The sequence below is a fragment of the Rana temporaria genome, chromosome 12 (assembly GCF_905171775.1).
Source record: "Rana temporaria chromosome 12, aRanTem1.1, whole genome shotgun sequence".
NCBI lineage: Eukaryota > Metazoa > Chordata > Amphibia > Anura > Ranidae > Rana > Rana temporaria.
The window spans coordinates 33386153-33405238 of record NC_053500.1 but is presented as its reverse complement, the minus strand read 5'-3'; the positions used below and the strand labels follow the sequence as shown (position 1 = coordinate 33405238).

The following is a 19086-nucleotide window of genomic DNA, read 5'->3' as shown; positions in this document are numbered from 1 at the left end:
TGGTAACCTGGAAGGTTAGTATTGGTGGGAACTAGGGTTGTCCCGATACCGATACTAGTATCGGTATCGCGACCGATACAGAGCATTTGTGCGAGTACTTGTACTCGCACAAATGCTCCCGATGCCTAACCCGATACTTGGTCGGCGGGCGGACTCAGTGGGCGGAGAGGGCGAGCGGGCTCAGTGGGTGGAAAAGGCGGGCGGACTCAGTGGGTGGAGAGGGCGAGCGGGCTCCGTGGGCGGAAAAGGCGGGCGGCGTCAGGCGGATTGGGCGGAGTCAGTAGGCGGAGTGGGAGGGCAGCCTTAGTGGGCAGAGCGGGCGAAGCCAGCAGGCCGGAGAGCGAGTCCTCACCTGCAGTAGAACTAGCTAGGTAAGCTGACAGGGTGCAGTGCGCAGGGCGGAGCGTGTGGATCGGTGACCGGACCGTCACATTCGGTCGCCGTCAGCTTGGATATCCCGACGCCCATCTTGGCACACACTGCACTTGGCCACAGTAAGCCAGCAGCTGACATTTTGTTACACCCAGCCCATATAGTTTGGGCTGGGTGTAACAAGATGTCTGCTGATACTTACTGATGCCGAGTGCAGGGTGTACCAAGATGGGCGCTGCAGCATAGCATTTAAAAATACTTTCCTCATGTAATTTATTGCTGCATTTCAGTGCCTGCCCATCAGTGCCAGCCACCTGTCAGTGCCCATAAGTGCCGTCCATCAGTGCCACCTGTCAGTGCCGCCCATCAGTGCCTGCAACCGGTCAGTGCCAGTGCCCTTAGGTGCCACCTATCAGTGCCCATTAGTCAGTGCCACCTATCAGTGCCCATTAGTCAGTGCCACCTATCAGTGCCCATTAGTCAGTGCCCATTAGTCAAACTGTCACATGGCAAAAAGTATTGGCAATCGGTATCGGCGAGTACTAGAAAAAAAGTATCGGTACTTGTACCCCGTCCTAAAAAAGTGGTATCGGAACAACCCTAGTGGGAACCAAACCCAGACTACTCAACGGTAACTGAGGGCTGGCACTAGGTTCTCCCCGAGGAAGTTGGAAGGGTTACCTCCTGATGGGGATGGAGAGGCACTTGGTATGGCCGAAGGTCGGATCATCTCGGGTTTTTGGCTAAGATCAGTGTAGTCCCTGAGCCTATCAGTCATGAGGGAAAGAACCCTGACCACTTTCGCCAATTTGGGGTTGGCTAGTACTTCCCAAATGTGACTAGGTGGTAAATGGTGGGAGTGGTGGGGGAGTTTTTTCCATCTGGCCTTGTGCACAAGGCTTGTCCCCAGTTGTAGGTAGGTCTCTCTCTAAGCTCTCCAAGTTCTGATGCCTTCCTGGTAGGTATGGGGCCGGTGTGCACTGGTTTGATTCAAGGCTGGGACCTGAAAGAAGCCTGTGGTATATGTGCCCATGGAGTTGGCAGTCCAGGGGTGCCATAAGCTCACTGTGAGTAAGGAGTCACATGAGTTATGGCACCAAGGTCACTGCACTTCCACACTTTTTTCCGCACCTGCTTCTTGGGCCGAGGCTTTTGGCTAGGACCATAGGATTTTTTTTTTATTCCTGGCCATTGTTTTACACAACGGCACCTTTACACCTTCTTGTTTATTTGTGTGTTTGTCGTGTTCTGTCACTTTCTCTATTTTTTGTTTTTTGGTTGGATGTACACTTTTACGTTTGAGTAGGGTGTAGGTCCTCGGGCCTGCCCGGAAAGTCTAGTGAGGGGGTGGACATGGCCTTCTGGCTTGGTTCACCCTTCGGGGGAGCCCCATCTAGTACTTGGAGTGGTCTGTTTCGGCAGACCTCCCAGAGAACGGGGCCTGTCTGTCTTTGACCAGATGGACCATGGGAAGTCCCCTGTCTGGAGCCTAACGCCCCGGGGGATCTGGGCAGGGGTCCTTTCTCTTCGGAGGAGGACCATGTGTACACCCTGTGCACGTTTCGTGTTTCACTTTTTGGTGTGCACCGGGTGGAGTCTGAGTACGTTCACATACCACGGCTTTAAAAAAAAAAAAAACTGGACCACCCCTTTCATCAGATTTAAATTCTTTGGAGGGTGTATAACTGAGGGTGTTACAGGGGAGGGCTGGGCCGGGGGGCAGGGTGGCCATTGCCTCCCAGGCCGCTCTAATATATGTTCATAATGGTCGGCAGCCTCTGCCCTTTACCATCTTTCTTTATTCTGCACTAGGAAGTTGGGTCAGGGGCATGGCCACAGTGGCTCGCCATTAGCTGTTGCATTCTGGGAGTTGTAGTCCACGCTTAAGCTCCCGGTAGGTAGAAAACAGAGCAGCGCAGAGGAAACTACAACTCCCCGGGACCGGATGGTGAGCTCATTCGACAGTTCAATGGGCCACTTGACTGGACTTTCCCCCCAGGCCTAAGGCTGCCAGCCCTCCCCTGGGGTGTGATCTGCATACAAACCCAGCTTACCTAGGAATGCCCACTCCTCCAGACTGACATCCACCCATTGAAGCATTTTGAAATTTGCATCATTCCCAAGAGCCAGTTCGCTGCTTGCATCAGGGCAGAGGGCTAGTGAGAGTCCTATAAGGTTTTCAGATTGCTATGTACAGCACCCCATCAGCCATGATCTGCCTGCATTGCATAGAGAAGCACAGTGACCCAGTGATGGCCCCATTTGGTCTAAAACAAGATGTAAAATTGAAACAGAATTTTTTTAATTTACAAATCTAATAAATAAGCAGATGAAAGGGGGGGGGGAGGGGGAAGAATGAACCAAGGTGGCAGATAAGACTTCAAGTATGGGACGAACCTTTTTTATTCATTTATTTTGAATAGAGTGGAGACAGATTCGATAATTTAACATGATTTTAAGGTATATCGCCCTCTCTATTCATGTTTACTGTTATCCCTAAGAGTAAAGGCAAAAGAAAATCTTAAAACGTTGGGCTGTCACTAGAACAGGAGTAGAGGGGAAATCTTCCAATGGGGACACCATGTTCAGGTGACAACCATGGGTTGCCTTACTTTGGAGGGATTTCTTCTCTCTTCCTGTTTTGGCTATGGGACATGAAGTAAAGGGAATGTGATGCTCACATAACCCAAAGCCAGACAATTGGTCATGGAACATCTGATGAATGGGACAAAGAGAGACTTCCTATTGTCTGATCCCCCTTTTTACAACAGAGGTCCGGTGATTAAAAGCTTAGGCCTGAGGTCAAGCGAGCAGCACTGGAGAGAGCCACCAGCAATATTTACTCCCAGAGAGGTAAGTCTTTTTTTTTTTTTCTGTTTACTAATCTATTCTGGCAAAACTGCCAACATTTCACATTCTAGGGCAGGAGTCTCAAACTACTGGCCTTCCAGCTGTTGCGAAACTACAAGTCCCATGAGGCATTGCAAGGCTGACAGTTACAAGCATGACTCCCACAGGCAGAGACATGATGGGACTTGTAGTTTCGCAACAGCTGGAGGGCTGCCAGTTTGAGACCCCTGGTCTGTGGACTGCCAAAAGCACTTTTACTTACTTGATCCTCCGCTCCTCCTCTGGCAGACGGTGCTCCCCCCACACTTCAGCAGCCGTCCTTTGGCATCCTCGTGCCCAGTGCAGGGCTATGGTCCCTTCATCAGACTGCTGGAGCATGGGGGAGAAGACTAGGGTTGCCACCTTTTTCTTCAAGTCAAACCTGAACACTTTAGCGGCGCGCACCAATTATTTTTTATAGTATAAACTATACATATATTTTGCTATTAAATACAATTTCTAATCATATGAAGTTAATAACGAGTCCCCCTTTACATCGGAGTCCAAAGAGTTGCCCTTTTACATCTGAACTTGCAGAGTTCCCTTTCACTGAAAGGGGGGACTCTGTGCACACTCTGCAGACACTGATGCAAGTAAACTGTACACTATTCCACCAAATAATGCAGAAACATCCAAGAGTCCATTTTAATGATAAAATTGGTTTATAGCAGAATTTTTTTTTTTATGTGTGTTTCAGAATCTAAACAGACCCCCGCCTTTATCAGGGCTGGGGGTAGTCTGTTTGGTCCCTGAAACACGTTGAATATTTTTGTGCTATAAACCAATTTTTTCAAAAACTTTGGACATTTGGCACTCTCATTGGCCTGTAGATGGGTGGATTCTTAACTTTGGGTTTTTATGGGGTGCCCATGTTTTGTCGATTTCTATCAAGCTGGCGCTAGTGTGCCCAGTGATATTTTTATTGGCCCTTTGAAACGTTGTTTCCTTATTGTAGGTGGTCCTGACAGGCAGGGTGGCAGTCTGGATACATTTTTTATAAACAGGCACGTAGGTCTTTAACCACTTGTCCACCGGGACTATTTTGGCACTTTTCTCCTTCATGTAAATCACAATTTTTTTTGCTAGAAAATTAATCAGTCCCCCAAACATTATATATTTTTTTTAGCAGACACCATAGGGAATAAAATGGCGGTCATTGCAACTTTTTTTCTCGCACAGTATTTGCACAATAATTTTTCAAACGCCTTTTTTAATAAAAAACTAGCCTAATTTTTTTGTATAATGTGAAAGATGATGTTACGCCGAGTAAATAGATACCTAACATGTCACGCTTTAAAATTGCGCACACTCATGGAATGGCGCCAAAGTTCGGTACTTAAAAATCTCCATAGGTGACGCTTTAACATTTTTTACAGGTTACTATTTTCTATTTTCGAGTTACACACGCTCTAACGCACGCGACGATACCTCACATGTGGGGTTTGAACGGCGTTTACATATGTGGGCGGGACTTAAACATCCCTTGTAATAGGAATCGGTGTGACAGGTCCTCTTTATGGAGAGATGTGGGGTCAATAAGACCCCACATCTCTCCTCGAGGCTTACAAGCATGAAATCGGTGAAAAAAAATCACTGATCACATGCCGACAGCCGCGATTGCGGCTATGTTTACTTCCGGGTACCGGCGTGACGTCATAACGTCACGGCCCGGGCCTCCGACAGTCATAGAGATGACTGGTGACCATCTTTAGACTCAACATTAGCCCATCTATCTACCTATATAAGCCCAAGTCCAGCATCCTCGTTCTTTCAAAAACACAATTTTGCTGGATTTTTAGGAGCCTTCTATATTCTCTATAATAGCAGCATTTTGGACTGAAGGACAGACAATGAGAATTGTGAGCTAATAAGCTCTATTGCTTTGCATAATACTGTCAGTCTAAAGCCTCGTAAAAACACGATCGGATTTCCATCAGACAAATCCGTGGAATGAGTAACTTGTATAGCGCTACAAATGTGAACTAAATCGCCTCAAGGCGCTTTTTGCATCAAGTGCCGTCCTGTGTCTTCAGAAAAAGTTGGGTCTTACGTTTTTTTCTGAAGGCCCGATGGTTTTCTTCCATGCAGATGTTCGTGGGTACACTTGGTATGCATTCAGCCAACATACACAAAACTACTCTTTTCTGCTCTTTAGCGCCACCCTTTGGGCAATTTATATACAGTTTAAAGAGGAGGTAACCAGAACATAAATTAACATGAGCTAATTAACTAATCATTTACCCAGACAAGGTGACTCCGAGATATGACCTTTCAAGGTAGACGTCTGGTCTCCTCTCACCTGCTATACAATACATATTATCATTAGTGTAAACACAGGACATCTTCACACAATACCAGGGTCAATTAGCACAGAGAACAAAGAGATGGCTGGAGGTGACGGCATTAGCATATAACATTATGAATTAATCACTCTTACAATTAACCCGTTGAGTTCAGAATCAACAACCAGTAAATATATTTACAGATATCCTGGGATATATTGTGGATAATAATTACATAGTCCAAGATATCATTTCTCAGTCATCCTATGCCCCTAGTGGACATGATTTTAGACATAAGAGGGTCCGAGTCTGTCACAGATCCACTTTAATATGAACGTAGGCCCAACTAGAGGCATAACAGATTACTGAGCTAGCAACGTGGCCAAGCGTTTGTAAAAAGTTTGTGTAAAGTGATTCCATTTTATGAAATCTATCTAACATGAGCTAATTAACTAATCATTTACCCCGGCGAGGTGACGCTGAGATATGACCTTTCAGAGTAGACGTCCCGTCTCCGCTCACCTGCTATACAATACACATTATCATAAGTGTAAACACAGGACATCTTCACACAATAGCAGGGTCAATTGACACAGAGAACAGAGAGATGGCTGGAGGTGACGGCATTAGCATCTAACAGTATAAATGAGTCACTCTTACAATTATCCCATTGAGTTCAGAATCAACAACCAGTAAATAGTTCTTTACAGGTATCCTGAAATATATTGTGGATAATAATTACATAATAATCCCATCTCAGGTAGTCCAAGATATCATTTCTCATTCATCATATGCCCCTAGTGGACATAGTGCGACAGATTTTATGTCTAAAATCATCCTATCTAAACATTTTTTGTCAGAAATTCCGACAACAATTGTCCGATGGAGCATACAAACAGTCAGATTTTCTGACAAAACCCTTCCATCACACAATTGTTGTCTGAAAATCCGATCGTGTGTACGGGCCTTTACATGTAAGCATGCTTACAGGAGTAAAAAGCACAGGTGTAACTTCGATTTAGCTGTCCAATCACCAATTTGGACAGCTGCTGAACCAAGTTGTACTGCTTAACCATTATGTAGTCTGTAGAGGGGTCCAGGACATGGTCGTGCTGTCTGACAGGGGCGTCTGGATTACAGCACCCACCATACAGAGTAACAAATGCTTTGGTAGTAAAAAGAAGGGTTAGTAGGCAGTTGGCCTTAATATGTGTATGTATGCGAGAAAGTGACCTTAGATTGTAAGCTCTTCGATGGAAGATTGTGTGAATCGTCAATGCTATGTAGTGCTCACCCCCGAAGGAGCCGCTGTTTGATCTTGGGATCGGCCTGCTAAGTTACCCTGGCGGTGTCTAGGGGTGCAATTGTGAGAACAGTGGTAGTGAGTGAAGGTCCAGACAGCCAATAAAAGGGTTTTCAATGCTTTATTGCCCAGGCCAAACACGGCCAACATCAACACGTATTAGGAAGGTCAAGGTTGATGAAGGAAATAGAAGAGAACCTTGCGGTATCAGGCCTGGATGTTGAATGGAGCAATCGATACTGCTCTGCATAGTAATAGTAAAAAGGTGGAGTTGCGCTAAACCATGATAGATATGCCTTGATAGGTCATATAGACACAAGAAAAAATGTACAAAATAAATTGAATAAAGAGTCCAAAAATTCTGACGAAATTAGGTGAAACAATTTGAAGTCCAACAATCAGAAAAAGTGTAGTAGCGCGCTGCTACTCGGGTGGAACAAATTCTGGAGACGTAACTATCTGATAATGCTGACCCTTACCGAGATGTGGGATCCTAATGGATCAAAACGAGCAAGAGGCCAAACACCTGGGCCACACAGGGGATCGGAATCTTGATATAATCCTCCCGGGAGCTCATCAGCAAAACGACCAGAAAAAAACAAAAAACTAAAATAGTGTGATACTGTGGGATAATGGGTAGGACACAGGACAACCCCCAGTGATGGGCAACAGACAGTGTGACATAAACCTCCACCAATGGACACACTGACCCTTACCAGAGCCCTGGATCTCTGCAAGGATCGGAAATAGCAGAGGAGATGTGAATAACACAAAGCAGTAGATCCTCTCACAGACGTGATCCTCTTAAGCACCAAACGGCCAGACAGTCCTCATATGCACCAAGCAGTCAGGTAGACATAGGGAAGAAAGCTCACCATAGCATGATATCGTTTAAAAAATTTAATAAAGAATAAAGTAGCACACTTACAATGTTGTAGAAAAAACACAGCATGTAATAAAAGCCGGCCAGGTAACAGGACAGATACGTCCTCACTTGCGGTGACGTCAGCACGTCTCCTCCCGACGTTTCGTCTAAGATAGAATTGGTCACAGATATACTCTCCCCCAGCATGCCCCGCGAGGGAAAACGCCTCCAATTGGCTGCTGGGGAAAACTTGCTCTGTCAGAACCCCTCTGGCGCCAACTGCCGGCAAGGGGTGGTATTGCACCCCTTGACCACAGACTGACCCAGTGGACATTTCTGGGATGACAGAAGTCCCAAATTTAGACAAACACGAATAGGAGCAAAGTAACTCTCCTATTCCCACTAACTTTAGCGTAGCGCCCATTGCGGAAAGCAAGGGGGCGCTACAGCTATATAAATGTCTATAATCGTGTATATGTAGCCCTTGTATTAGTCATGTGTTCTAGATCTTGAAGACTTTGTAGCTGTATATTCTGACACATTAATTGCCACTTTACACTTCCTTCCTAGGTTTTCAGTGAAGACACTCCTGGAGAAATACACAGCGGAGCCCATCGATGATTCCTCAGAAGAGTTTGTAAATTTTGCTGCCATTTTGGAACACATTCTGAGTCATCGATTCAAAGGTGAGAGATTCATGGGGAGGCGGGTTTTATAGCAGTCCACTCATGATCTCTGCTGTACATGGATACCAAAAACCTTTTCACTTATTTTTTTGCTTATTTGTTGCTTCAATTTTGTAGTTTTTATAATGTATATTTGATTGGCTGAAGGTTATAGGCTGTGAACCAATAATTTACCAAAATGTATGTTAGTAGTACTACTGCCTTCATGCCAAGGCTTGTACTACAGATGTACAAACAAGTGGCCACTGCCCCCACCTACAACTGGTCTTTGCAGCAAAGAGCACTGGAAGGGCGACGTATGTCAAACAAATACAAAGAGATTTCCAAGCTCAAACTTGCCAACCAGTCAGCGACTGTTCTTAACGCATATTGTTAGGGAGTGGTGGCCCATCCATTAGGGGTGCCATCCCCTCTGTCACGCCACCCAGGGCCATTTGAAGGAATTTGGGGGCGCCAAGCAAAATAGACATGGAGGCCCCCCAACCCGTTTTTTTTTTTTACTCCCCCCCCCCCCCCCCCCCAATGTTTTTTTTACTCCCCTCCTTACCGTACCGCGTGGCATAAAGATTCAGTTTCCTGTTCCCGGCCAGACTGAAAGGAAGTGAGCACTCAGTGTGCACTTCCTGTCAGTCCAGCCGGGAACAGGAAACTGAATCTCCTGTACCGCACGGTACCCAGCCGGACTGACACAGGGAAGGAAGGGGAGCTCGGCCACGCTACAGGGAAGGGGAAGAAGTGACGAGAGAGGCAGCAGTGCTGCAGCCGCCTGAGGCTCTCTATAGAGCGATCAGGCGGCTGCAGCATTTATAGGAAGTGCGGCAAGGGCCCTGCTTGGGGCCCCAGGCCAGCTCGGGGCCCCAAGCAATTGCTTGGTTTGCTTGCCTTGTCGCAACAGGCCTGATGCCACCCCCTCTGTGTAGAATAGATAGATTCATGCATATAAAATGGATAGATTCATTCAAGGCACAGGCACTCTGATGCATAGTAGGAAGGACGAAGAGACAAATGGAGGACACAGAAGCCGCCGCAGCCTGACCCACTGCTCATCCCACAGCTTGCTGCCGTCACCCGCTGCCTGATCCCCCACCAAGATTGGGTAAGTGTCGGGCAGGCAGCAAATGGGCACAGTGGCTGCATTTGAATGGGGCACAGTGGCTGCATTTAAATGGGGCACAGTGGCTGCATTTGAATGGGGCACAGTGGCTGCATTTGATGGGGTTTTTTTCAGTATTTTTCAGAATTTTTTTAGATGGTTTGCGCCGCCCCAAAACATTTTGAGCACCAGCTGCCACTGTTAAGTCAATTTGGTTGGTCGCTGGCTTGAGCTTGCGAATCTTGTGTGTGCAGTGTCATGAGGTAGGTCAACATGTGCCCGCTCAACCGTATCCTCTCTGTTGTAGACAATTAAGCTCAAGATGGATTGTGATTGGTTGCTCTGGACACCTATTCAATAAAGCGTTCCTAAATTCCTAAAGCTTTGACCTAAAATTCATAGCTTACACAGGGCTGTAGACTGCTTCAATTCCAAGCACTGGTGTTTGGTGGTTGGCTGTTTGCTCTTCCATACCTGGAAATACCAGCTGCTGAGGAGCGTACTTAATTACACTAGAATATTTATTCTCCTAATTCATTCCCAATCCAGTCCCATCCTTGGCTCCATCAACATTTCAAACCCTGATGGAGGCATTTTTATTCCTTGAAATATAGTTGCCTGTTGTTATGGAACAGACTTTATATTTGAGCCCTCACTTTGGGGTTTGGCTCTCCATTCTTGTTTCTTGTCGGCACTGGTCCACTGGAAGGTTCACTTGGGTGTTTCAGACAGACCCCCTTCCAGTCCCCCACCTTTTTTTTCTTTTTTTGTGTCCCCTAAGTTTCCTAGAAGCCACATTGAAACTACTTTGTGTATGTTTTGCATGTTTTGGAAGCACTAAGGTTCTCTTCATGGGGTAAAGTGACATAGGTGGTTTCATTATAGAAAGATTTAGGTGTACTAACAGATTTTCTCTGGCACCATCCACCACTTGCTTCGGCACTCTACGTTTGGACAGATTCCAGTCTGGTGTGCAATAAATATATCTTCTTGAACCTAAGGCCGGGTTTACACTGGTGCGACAAACGCTCCAACATTGGGAGCTCATGTCGCATGACGTGTGAAAATCAATGTTTTCCTACGGGAGCCGTCTTCACTGGTCCGACTTTGAAAATGTTCCCTGCACTACTTTGGTTCGACTTTGGGCTTTCCTACTTCAGCCCATTGATCAACGTTGGATCGCCGTTGTAACGGAATGGCCCGTGATACCCAGAGACTTTTGAAGGATGCGGGGTACTCCTGTGCCAGCTTCACCAATGACTCTTATGTCTAGGGTCATCCTATGTCCAATAGGGGCATAGGATGACTGAGAAATGATATCTCGTATTACATGAGATGGGACAGTAATGATAATTCATGTATTGCAGGATATCTTGAAATATTACAGGTGGTTAATTCTGACCCCAACAGGTCAATAGGAGAGTGACTCATTCATGTGGGGACACATACTGTTGGGGTGTTAATTGAGTCTGGCTCCTAAGATATTTCATTGTGTGAAAGTCTATTGATGATAGATGTGTTGGGGGTTGGCAGTCTGAAAGGTCAGATGGCTGACTTTTCAGCTGTAGTGGATTAGCATGTCAATTAAGTCTACAAAGGAATGTGTATTGTGTATCAGGTGAGAATAGCTTATCGCTGAGTCAGAACGTCTGGGTAAATGACTAGTAATTAGTTCATGTAGATTATCTGAATGTCATTATCTAAAGGAATGTGTATTGAAGTTCCTTTGTGTCATGTTGTGGGTGGAGTTGAGTCATTGTCCATATTTGGTTGCTAACTGTATAAGAACAGCTGAGTTTACCATTAAAGTATTCTATCTGTTTGGAACCAGAGAACAGAGCTGTGTCTCATTATTCTGGGGGAAAATCCATATGGATCGTGTCTGCATGGATTGTGGAGTGTCGGATAAGCTGTCTTGGGTTGGTGGAATGGAATATCGTAAACGGTGTTAACCCCTGACCGTTACAGCCGTCTTGCATGATCCGACTTTGGCATGTGACTTGTGCTCTGATGATCTTGAGGAGGAACTCCATGCCAAATTTTAAATAAAAAAAACGGCATGAGTTCCCCCTCTAAGAGCATACCAGGCCCTTCGATCTGGTATGGATTTTAAGAGGAACCCTCAAAGCCAGACGTGGGGGTCCCCTCAAAGTCCATACCAGACCCTTATCTGAGCACACAGCCCGGCCAGTCAGGAAAGGGGGTGGGGACAAGCAAGTGCCCCCCCTCCTGAACCTTATTAAAGGAGGCTCCCAGATTCCGATGAGCACTCCACCTGCAGACCCCGACAACCAACGGCCAGACCGAAGGGCCTGGAATGCTTCTAGAGGGGGAACCCATGCCGTTTTTTTATTTAAAATTTAATGTGGAGTCCTTCCTAAAGATTCATACCAGACACAGTGCATGGTATTGTCGGAGATCAAAGTCAGATCCCTGTTCATTGAAGTCGGACGCAAGTCGCAGGGCAAAGTCGGATCCAAAGTAGTACGACTGTCATGTCGTACCAGTGTGAACCCAGCCTCAGTCACACATCCTAAATGAGCCATGGGCTGCAGGTATACTGCAGATGGCTTCATCCGGGATCCCGGGTGTTCGATCAGCGGTGGTTGCACAGCCTGTACAAATCTATGACAACCTGAAAGGAGTTGGAGACCTACACACCTGTAAGCGTGTATCTGCACATTCAGCACTTATCTGCCTGTATACAGCAGATTGTGTCCATGGCACAACATCATACCTCCCAACCGTCCCAGATTACGCGGGAACGTCCCGCGAGCAGTCCAATCGTCCCGCGATTTCGTGGCACCCCCCCCCGCGATTACAGTGATTCGCTCTAAATTCTGCTGTGCCGCGATTCGTGTTAAGTCCCGCGATTGGCGACAAACCCCCCCGCTCAACAACTCTGATCCCCCCCCCCCCGCTGAACAACTTTGATCTCTGCCCCCCCTGCTCAACAACTGTGATCCGTGGACCCCCCCGCTCAACAACTTTGATCCGCGGAACCCCCCCTCCCCGATCAACAACTTTGTTTGGGGGGTATGCTCATTTGTCCCTCATTCTGAAGTTGAAAAGTTGGGAGGTATGCCCAACATGCTTATGGCTGCAGAGGGCCCCAGCTCCTTTCAGCCTGTCATTTAGCAGCCACTCTTGGTTTCCAGCCGCTGGTATCCTCATTATACTTGCTGCACCATGTCCAATTTAGAATGTGTGAATAATTGGGCCCAAGTCTCGTACTCATATGTCACTGACCTTTCTTTTGTTGTCTGTAGGTCACGTAAGCTGGTTTAGCACTGATGGCCAGAGAGGATTCTGGGACTATATACGTATCGCCTGCAGCAAGGTTCCCAACAACTGTATCAGCAGCATTGAGAACATGGAGAACATTAGCACAGCTAGAGCAAAGGTGTTTTATTGCTGGTTCTAAATCTTGCATGTATTGTCGTACCTTGTGTTGTCCCCTTATTCTGTGGTTTTGTATCTCGTTACTGATGAAGATATGTATTGGGTGTATCTTGTCTTTTATTAAATTCTTCTAAAAAAACAGGAATGGACAAGAGCTGCTGCTTGTACATTTCAGCCTACCAAAGTCCTGAGTCATAGCCGATACTCAACAAGGCTGGACACATTTAAATAATGGGATGATGCAGCAAATGTTATCAACTAGGTGATGCAGGAAAGGCAGGTAATAAATATTAAAGGAAGCCTGTACTGGGAGAAATATGAAGACTGCCATTGCTGAAAACTCTACTAGCCTGGCTGTTTCAGGCTTTTTACTTTTGAGTTTTCGATCCAAAACAAGCATGCAGCCACAGTGGCGTCACTAGGGTTGGTGTCACCCGGTGCAGTAAAACATGGTGTCACCCCCCCCCCCCCCCCCCCCTCTGTCTAGGCTGCCCAGCACCAAGCAGGCAGCGCACGGGGCACACCCCAAACCAGCCCCTGTAAATGATAGTATAGGGCAGTATAGTGGCACGTTAGGGTAGTATAGAGTGGTATAGTGGCAGGTTGGTGTAGTGGGGTGGTATAGGACAGGTTAAGGTGGTATAGGGAATGTTGGGGTGATATAGGGTAGTTTGGGGTGGTATAGGGCAAGTTAGGGTTGCATAGGGCAGGTTGGGGTGGTATAGGGCAAGTTAGGGTGGTACAGGGCAAGTTAGGGTGGCATTGGGCAGGTTGGGGTGGTATAGGGCAAGTTATGGTGGCATAGGGCAGATTGGGGTGGTACAGGGCAAAGTAGGGTGGCACAGGGCAAGTTGGGGTGGCATGGGAAAGTTTGTGGTGGCACAGGGCAGGCTGTGGTGGCACAGGGCAGGCTGTGGTGGCACAGGGCAGGCTGTGGTGGTATAGGGCTGTTTGGGGTGGTACAGGGCAGGCTGGGTGGTACAGGGCTGGCTGGGGTGGTACAGGGCTGGCTGGGGTGGTACAGGGCAGGCTGGGGTGGCACAGAGCAGGCTGGGATTGCACAGGGCAGGCTGGGCATGTCTAAAAAAAAAAAAAAAACGGGATGGTGTCACCCCTCTAGCGGGTGTCACCCGGTGCCGACTGCACCCCCCGCACCCCCCTAGCAATGCCTCTGTGCAGCCAGTTAAGTCCAATTTTCCAACCTGCATACTTGTTCCAAGTCAGTGTGTAAGAAAGTGGCATTTTTCAAAAGAGAGTTCAGCAATGCCAGTCCATTTATTATTTCAGTACAGATTTCCATTAAAAAGATGGCGAGAGGCGAAGGCAATGTGCAGTAACCTATTATGAAAACAAATGCAATTCTTTCCCAATACAAATATGACAAGCTGAGGAATTTCTATGCAGAATAATGCTTTTGAGATCGTTTCATTTCTGTCCAAACATAAAGAACAACCAAGCACTTAAAACTTCATTCGGTGGGATGTTCAGATGTGATAAAATCCTCCTTTCTTTAGGATAGATAACCAGTTACTCAGTAGTTGTGTCCTGATCTTTCACAAATCAATATAAATCCACTCAGAGGCGGCTCTTTAATTAAGCGGTCGCCTAAAGCCTCGCACTCACAGGGGCCTCGCGGCCGCCTAATTTGCCTGACGGAGGAAGGGGAGAGCCCAGTATCGGGAAGAATGATGGCACAGCCTGCGGATGTGTGGGACCAATCTCCTCATTCAAGGACTCTGCACTACAAATGTTATACTTTTTCCCATTATGGGCGTGAGTGGGGCCTCATGTCTTATAGGTAGATTCAGGTAGATAGGAGCAAAGTTATGGCGGCGTAGCTTAGCGTGTTTAGGCTACGCCGCCATAAGTTAGCTAGGCAAGTACATGATTCTCAATGTACTTGCCTGCTAATATACGGCGGCGTAGCCTAAAGCGGGCGGGCGTAAGGGCGCCAAATTCAAATGTGTTGGAGTGGGGCATGTTTAATGGTAATGAGGCTTGACCTCAAGTTTTTCAGTGTTTTTTTTTTTATTTAACTGCGCATGCGCCGGGCGACTACATTTCCCAGTGTGCATTGCGGTTACGTACGCCGTACGGGCCTATTGATTTAGACGTGGACGTCAACGACGTAAATCCCAATTCGCGGACGACTTACGCAAACGACGTAAAAAATTCGAACCTCGCGGCGGGAACGGCGGCCATACTTTAACATTGTTATTCCACCTAATAGGTGGAATAACTTTAGGCCTACTAAGGCCTTACGGAAACGGCGTAAATCGACTGCGGCGTACGTTCGTGAATCGGCGTATCAACTCCTTTACATATTCTACGCCGACCGCAATGGAAGCGCCACCTAGCAGCCATCCGAAAAATTGCAACCTAAGATAGGACGGCGCAAGCCGTCTTATCTTAGATAGGTTTAAGCGTATCTCTGTTTGAGCATACGCTTAAACATACGTCGGCGTAGATTCTGAGTTAGGTCGGCTTATCTACTGATAAGTCGGCCTAACTCTACCTGAACCTACCTATACGTTTTTTGGCCTCACAAAGCCTAGAGCCGCCTCTGAATCCACTGCAGCAGCATCTTCGTACACTAATCTTTTCTAAAGCCCTGAAGAAAGGGGATTTAATAATATCCCCTGATACATGTTGGCTATCTACACCAAATAAATAACCCATGTTATTGCTATCCCACAAACCATTTATTTGGTGCTTTGTTGTCTTTCATACTTTGATATCCAAGGTCTTTCAGTGGTTACTTTGTTTTAGAAGCAGCCTACTCGCCACTTTCGACCGCAAGACCAACCATTTACTTTCAGTTGTCTGAGAGCTTCAGCAAGACCTCCGACCCTGCCAATCCATTTCAGCTGGCACCCCTGGCTATCGGCATACCTGAAATGAGGCGACTGCAGTTACATTAAGAGCGACTTTTTTTTTCTACCTGGTTCCTTGATTTTCTCAAAAAAAAATTGTTGAGCGTCAGCAGGGCCACTCACGACTCAAACTTTACCCAATTCACAGGAATCGGCCAAAGTTTGAGCCATGTTTAGGGATGGCCATTCAAAATGCCAGCTATACAGGAGGCTTATCCAGTTCAAACCTCTTTTTTTGTGATGACTGATGAGCGGACATGTGTATCAATCTCTGATAGATCCTGATGTTGGTTACCTGCCTTACCCACCGGGCTCCCTTCAATAGAGAGAAGCTTAACTCTGAAAGCTGTGCCAAAACAATGTCAAGCAGAGGGCAGGGACAAGGCATCAGTATTGAATGTGGTCTCCCTGGTACTGATCTTTTCCCCATTGATAAGTTAACATGCCTTATTCTATGCAGTGTCTTTGTGACAAGGTGGCCATCTTGGTAGAGGCAGGTCTTTGCTTCCTCATATCAGAGCCTCCAGCAAGGAGAACAGTAGTGATATACAAGGCTGCTGATAAGGCAGTACAGCCAGCCTTCCTGTACAGGGCCGAGGGGGGGGACCCCATCAGTTCAGACGGGGTGCCCGGGCACCTACTGAGCAGGAGGACCAACTGTACTACCTTATTGCTTACACTTGTGCTTCCCCCTGCAGAGCTGCCGGCTTCTCCTCCTTTTTCTCCCTCTGGCTGTGCTACAGAGGGACCTGTATCTACATCCCCACTACCCTGCTCTCCACTATCCCCGGTGTCCCCCCCCCCCTCCTCTGCAGCACAGCTTCCCTTCTCTCCTTATTCGCTGTAGTGGGGGGAAAAAATGGGATTGGTTTCAGGACTGAGAGCAGGGGGCGGAAAATATGAATTACAGTAAGCGATCAGTACTGCATAGTAAGTTCAGTCTGTGAATAAACAGGAAGCCAACTTGGCACAGAGCACTTCCCATTCATTCACTGCCCATCAGGGGCGGACTGACCATTCAAGCACTCGGGCACTTCCCGAGGGCCCCATGCCACTAGGGGGCCCCATCAGGGTAGCCAGGCTCAGTAAAACCAGGGACAGTATGTAAAAATCTGTTTTTTTACATCTGTCCCTGATATGTCCAATACCAACATGCTTTTAATGTGAAAGTCCCAAGATTTTAGCTGCACTGCCTCCTGGCGTGGTGCCCATCTGTAAGCCCGGGGGGCCCCATAATCTTCTATTGCCCGGGGGCCCCATGAGTTGTCAGTCCGCCCCTGCTGCCCATGCAACTGAGGCTGCAGAGAAAGGGGTTGAGGGAATCTGTCCTCAGTCCCTTTCTCTGTCTCGGAGAACATCAGGGGTCTGTTTCGATCCCTGATATTTCACCAAAAGCACAAGATGTAAAAAAATAAATAAATACAATTCTAAGGACTCAAGTGAGCATTTGGATCGCTCTTTAGAGAGCATTTGACAGGCAAAAGAGGCATATTGCTTCCTCACTAACTGCTTTATTTAGCACACCGTGGCCGTATGCTTTGCACTTGGTTGCATGGTTGTGGTGTGCTTGCAGAGTAGTGCATTCAGAACACCTAAATGGGTCTTGTTTGAAGGGGGGGTGTAATTTCTGCCATGGCTGTGAAGCATGGCTCCCTTGCATACTAAGGAAGTGTTGATTTCAGAGGGAAGTTTAGAAAAACCCCCAAAAATTAAGGGTACTGCTTAGCCACACTTAATATTACTAAATATTCCCTATAGCCTAGCGAATCTTCAAACTTTGAGTTAAGTTCTACTTTTATGTCACATTAGCACCAGCGTTACAGTCCCTACTTTCAGGTACACAGTGTGGTCATGTATGCTGTCGTCGTAGGGTCGGGCCTGGATACGTCTTGCGCTGATGGAGAAACGACTTTCAGAATACATTGTAACTGCACTAAGAGACACCAGAACAACCAGGTGAGACCATATGTGAAACCCAGTAGGGACTGAAGTATCAACATGTCCTACAAAGGGCTACAGCATGTCAGACTAGTAACTTTGTATATGAGATTTATACAGGGCTTTTTTTCAGGGGGAACTTGGGGGAACTCAGTTCCACCACCTCTGGCTCAGACCCTTTGGTGCCTGCTCACCACAGTGACTTGTAAACACAGAAGTCTGGTTTCTGTGTTTACAAGTGACAGCTCTGCACTCTGTGTGTAACCCCCCTGAACTCTGCACTCTGTATGTAATGCAATCCTGGTATTTAATGCCCCTTTAAGACCCTTCTACTGTTTTTTAAATCTGAACGGGGTCGTGGTTGAGTTCCTGCACCTATTTTCTGAGAAAAAAAGCTCTGGATTTATAGCAGTTTTATATAGATTTCAGCTACAGGGTTGTTCTGGCAAGCTACAACATTTTATTTAGGCAGCTACAAATCTCTGGTGTGCCATGGTCATTGGGGAGCTGCATTGGGGAACATGATTAGCTGCAAAAACTGATATCGTGTTTCCCCGAAAATAAGCCTGGGTCTTGTATCATTTTTAGGAACCAAAAACGCGGTAGGGCTTATTTTCAGGGTAGGGCTTGCATGCTAGGAATCCTATGTGAACAGAGTAAAAGTGCCTGTAAAATGCTGGAATTCTCTCTATTACAGGATTGTGGAGGGTGTGTGTTTCTGTAATAAAATTTTGCAAGTACCTTCTTATAGCGCTGCTTGGTGCTTCCATGGCTGCCTGAACTTTCTTCCACAATTCCGAGCACTGTAGGGTGGCCGAGATCCTCCACTGACACCCAGGAGACAAGTAGAACAGCGGAGCTGAGTGCCTGCAGACGGGGGGGGCTGAGATCCCCCACTGACACTCGGGAGACCATGAGAGCAGCGGAGCTGAGCACCTGCAGACGGGGGGGGGGGGGGGGTGAGATCCCTTACTGACACCTGGGAGACCTTGAGAGCAGCAGAGCTGAGCGCCTGTAGACGGGGGGGGGCGGTGAGATCCTACACTGACACCCGGAAGACGATGAGAGCAGCGGCGCTGAGCACCTGCAGAGGGAGGGGGGCCAACATCCCCCGCTGACAGCCAGGAGAAGAAAAGGAGAAGAGATCAGCCGAGCGCCGCTGTACAATTGTATTTACAGAGGCACACGCCTTTTGAATCATGTAGGACGGTGGATTCTACCTTTTTCCAACCACTTTCAACTAGGGCTTATTCTCGGGGTAGGGCTTATATTGCAGCCCTTCTCGAAAATCTAGGTAGGTCTTATTATCGGGGTAGGTCTTATTTTTGGGGAAACATGGTAGCTAGGTGCAAACTCTACAAAGAGTCAGTCACTCAGTCACTC

The 19086-nt window shown here is 47.2% G+C and overlaps 1 protein-coding gene across 3 annotated transcripts in view; it reads left to right on the top strand.

Moving 5' to 3' along the window:
• RUNDC3A (RUN domain containing 3A) overlaps positions 1-19086 on the top strand; it is a 96989-nt gene that overhangs the window by 60445 nt on the left and 17458 nt on the right. For all 3 annotated transcript variants that reach the window (XM_040330537.1, XM_040330538.1, XM_040330536.1), the window contains exons 3-5: positions 8282-8397; positions 12760-12893; positions 17636-17721. In XM_040330537.1, coding sequence (XP_040186471.1) covers positions 8282-8397; positions 12760-12893; positions 17636-17721 — 336 coding nt within the window. The remainder of the gene's footprint in view (positions 1-8281; positions 8398-12759; positions 12894-17635; positions 17722-19086) is intronic.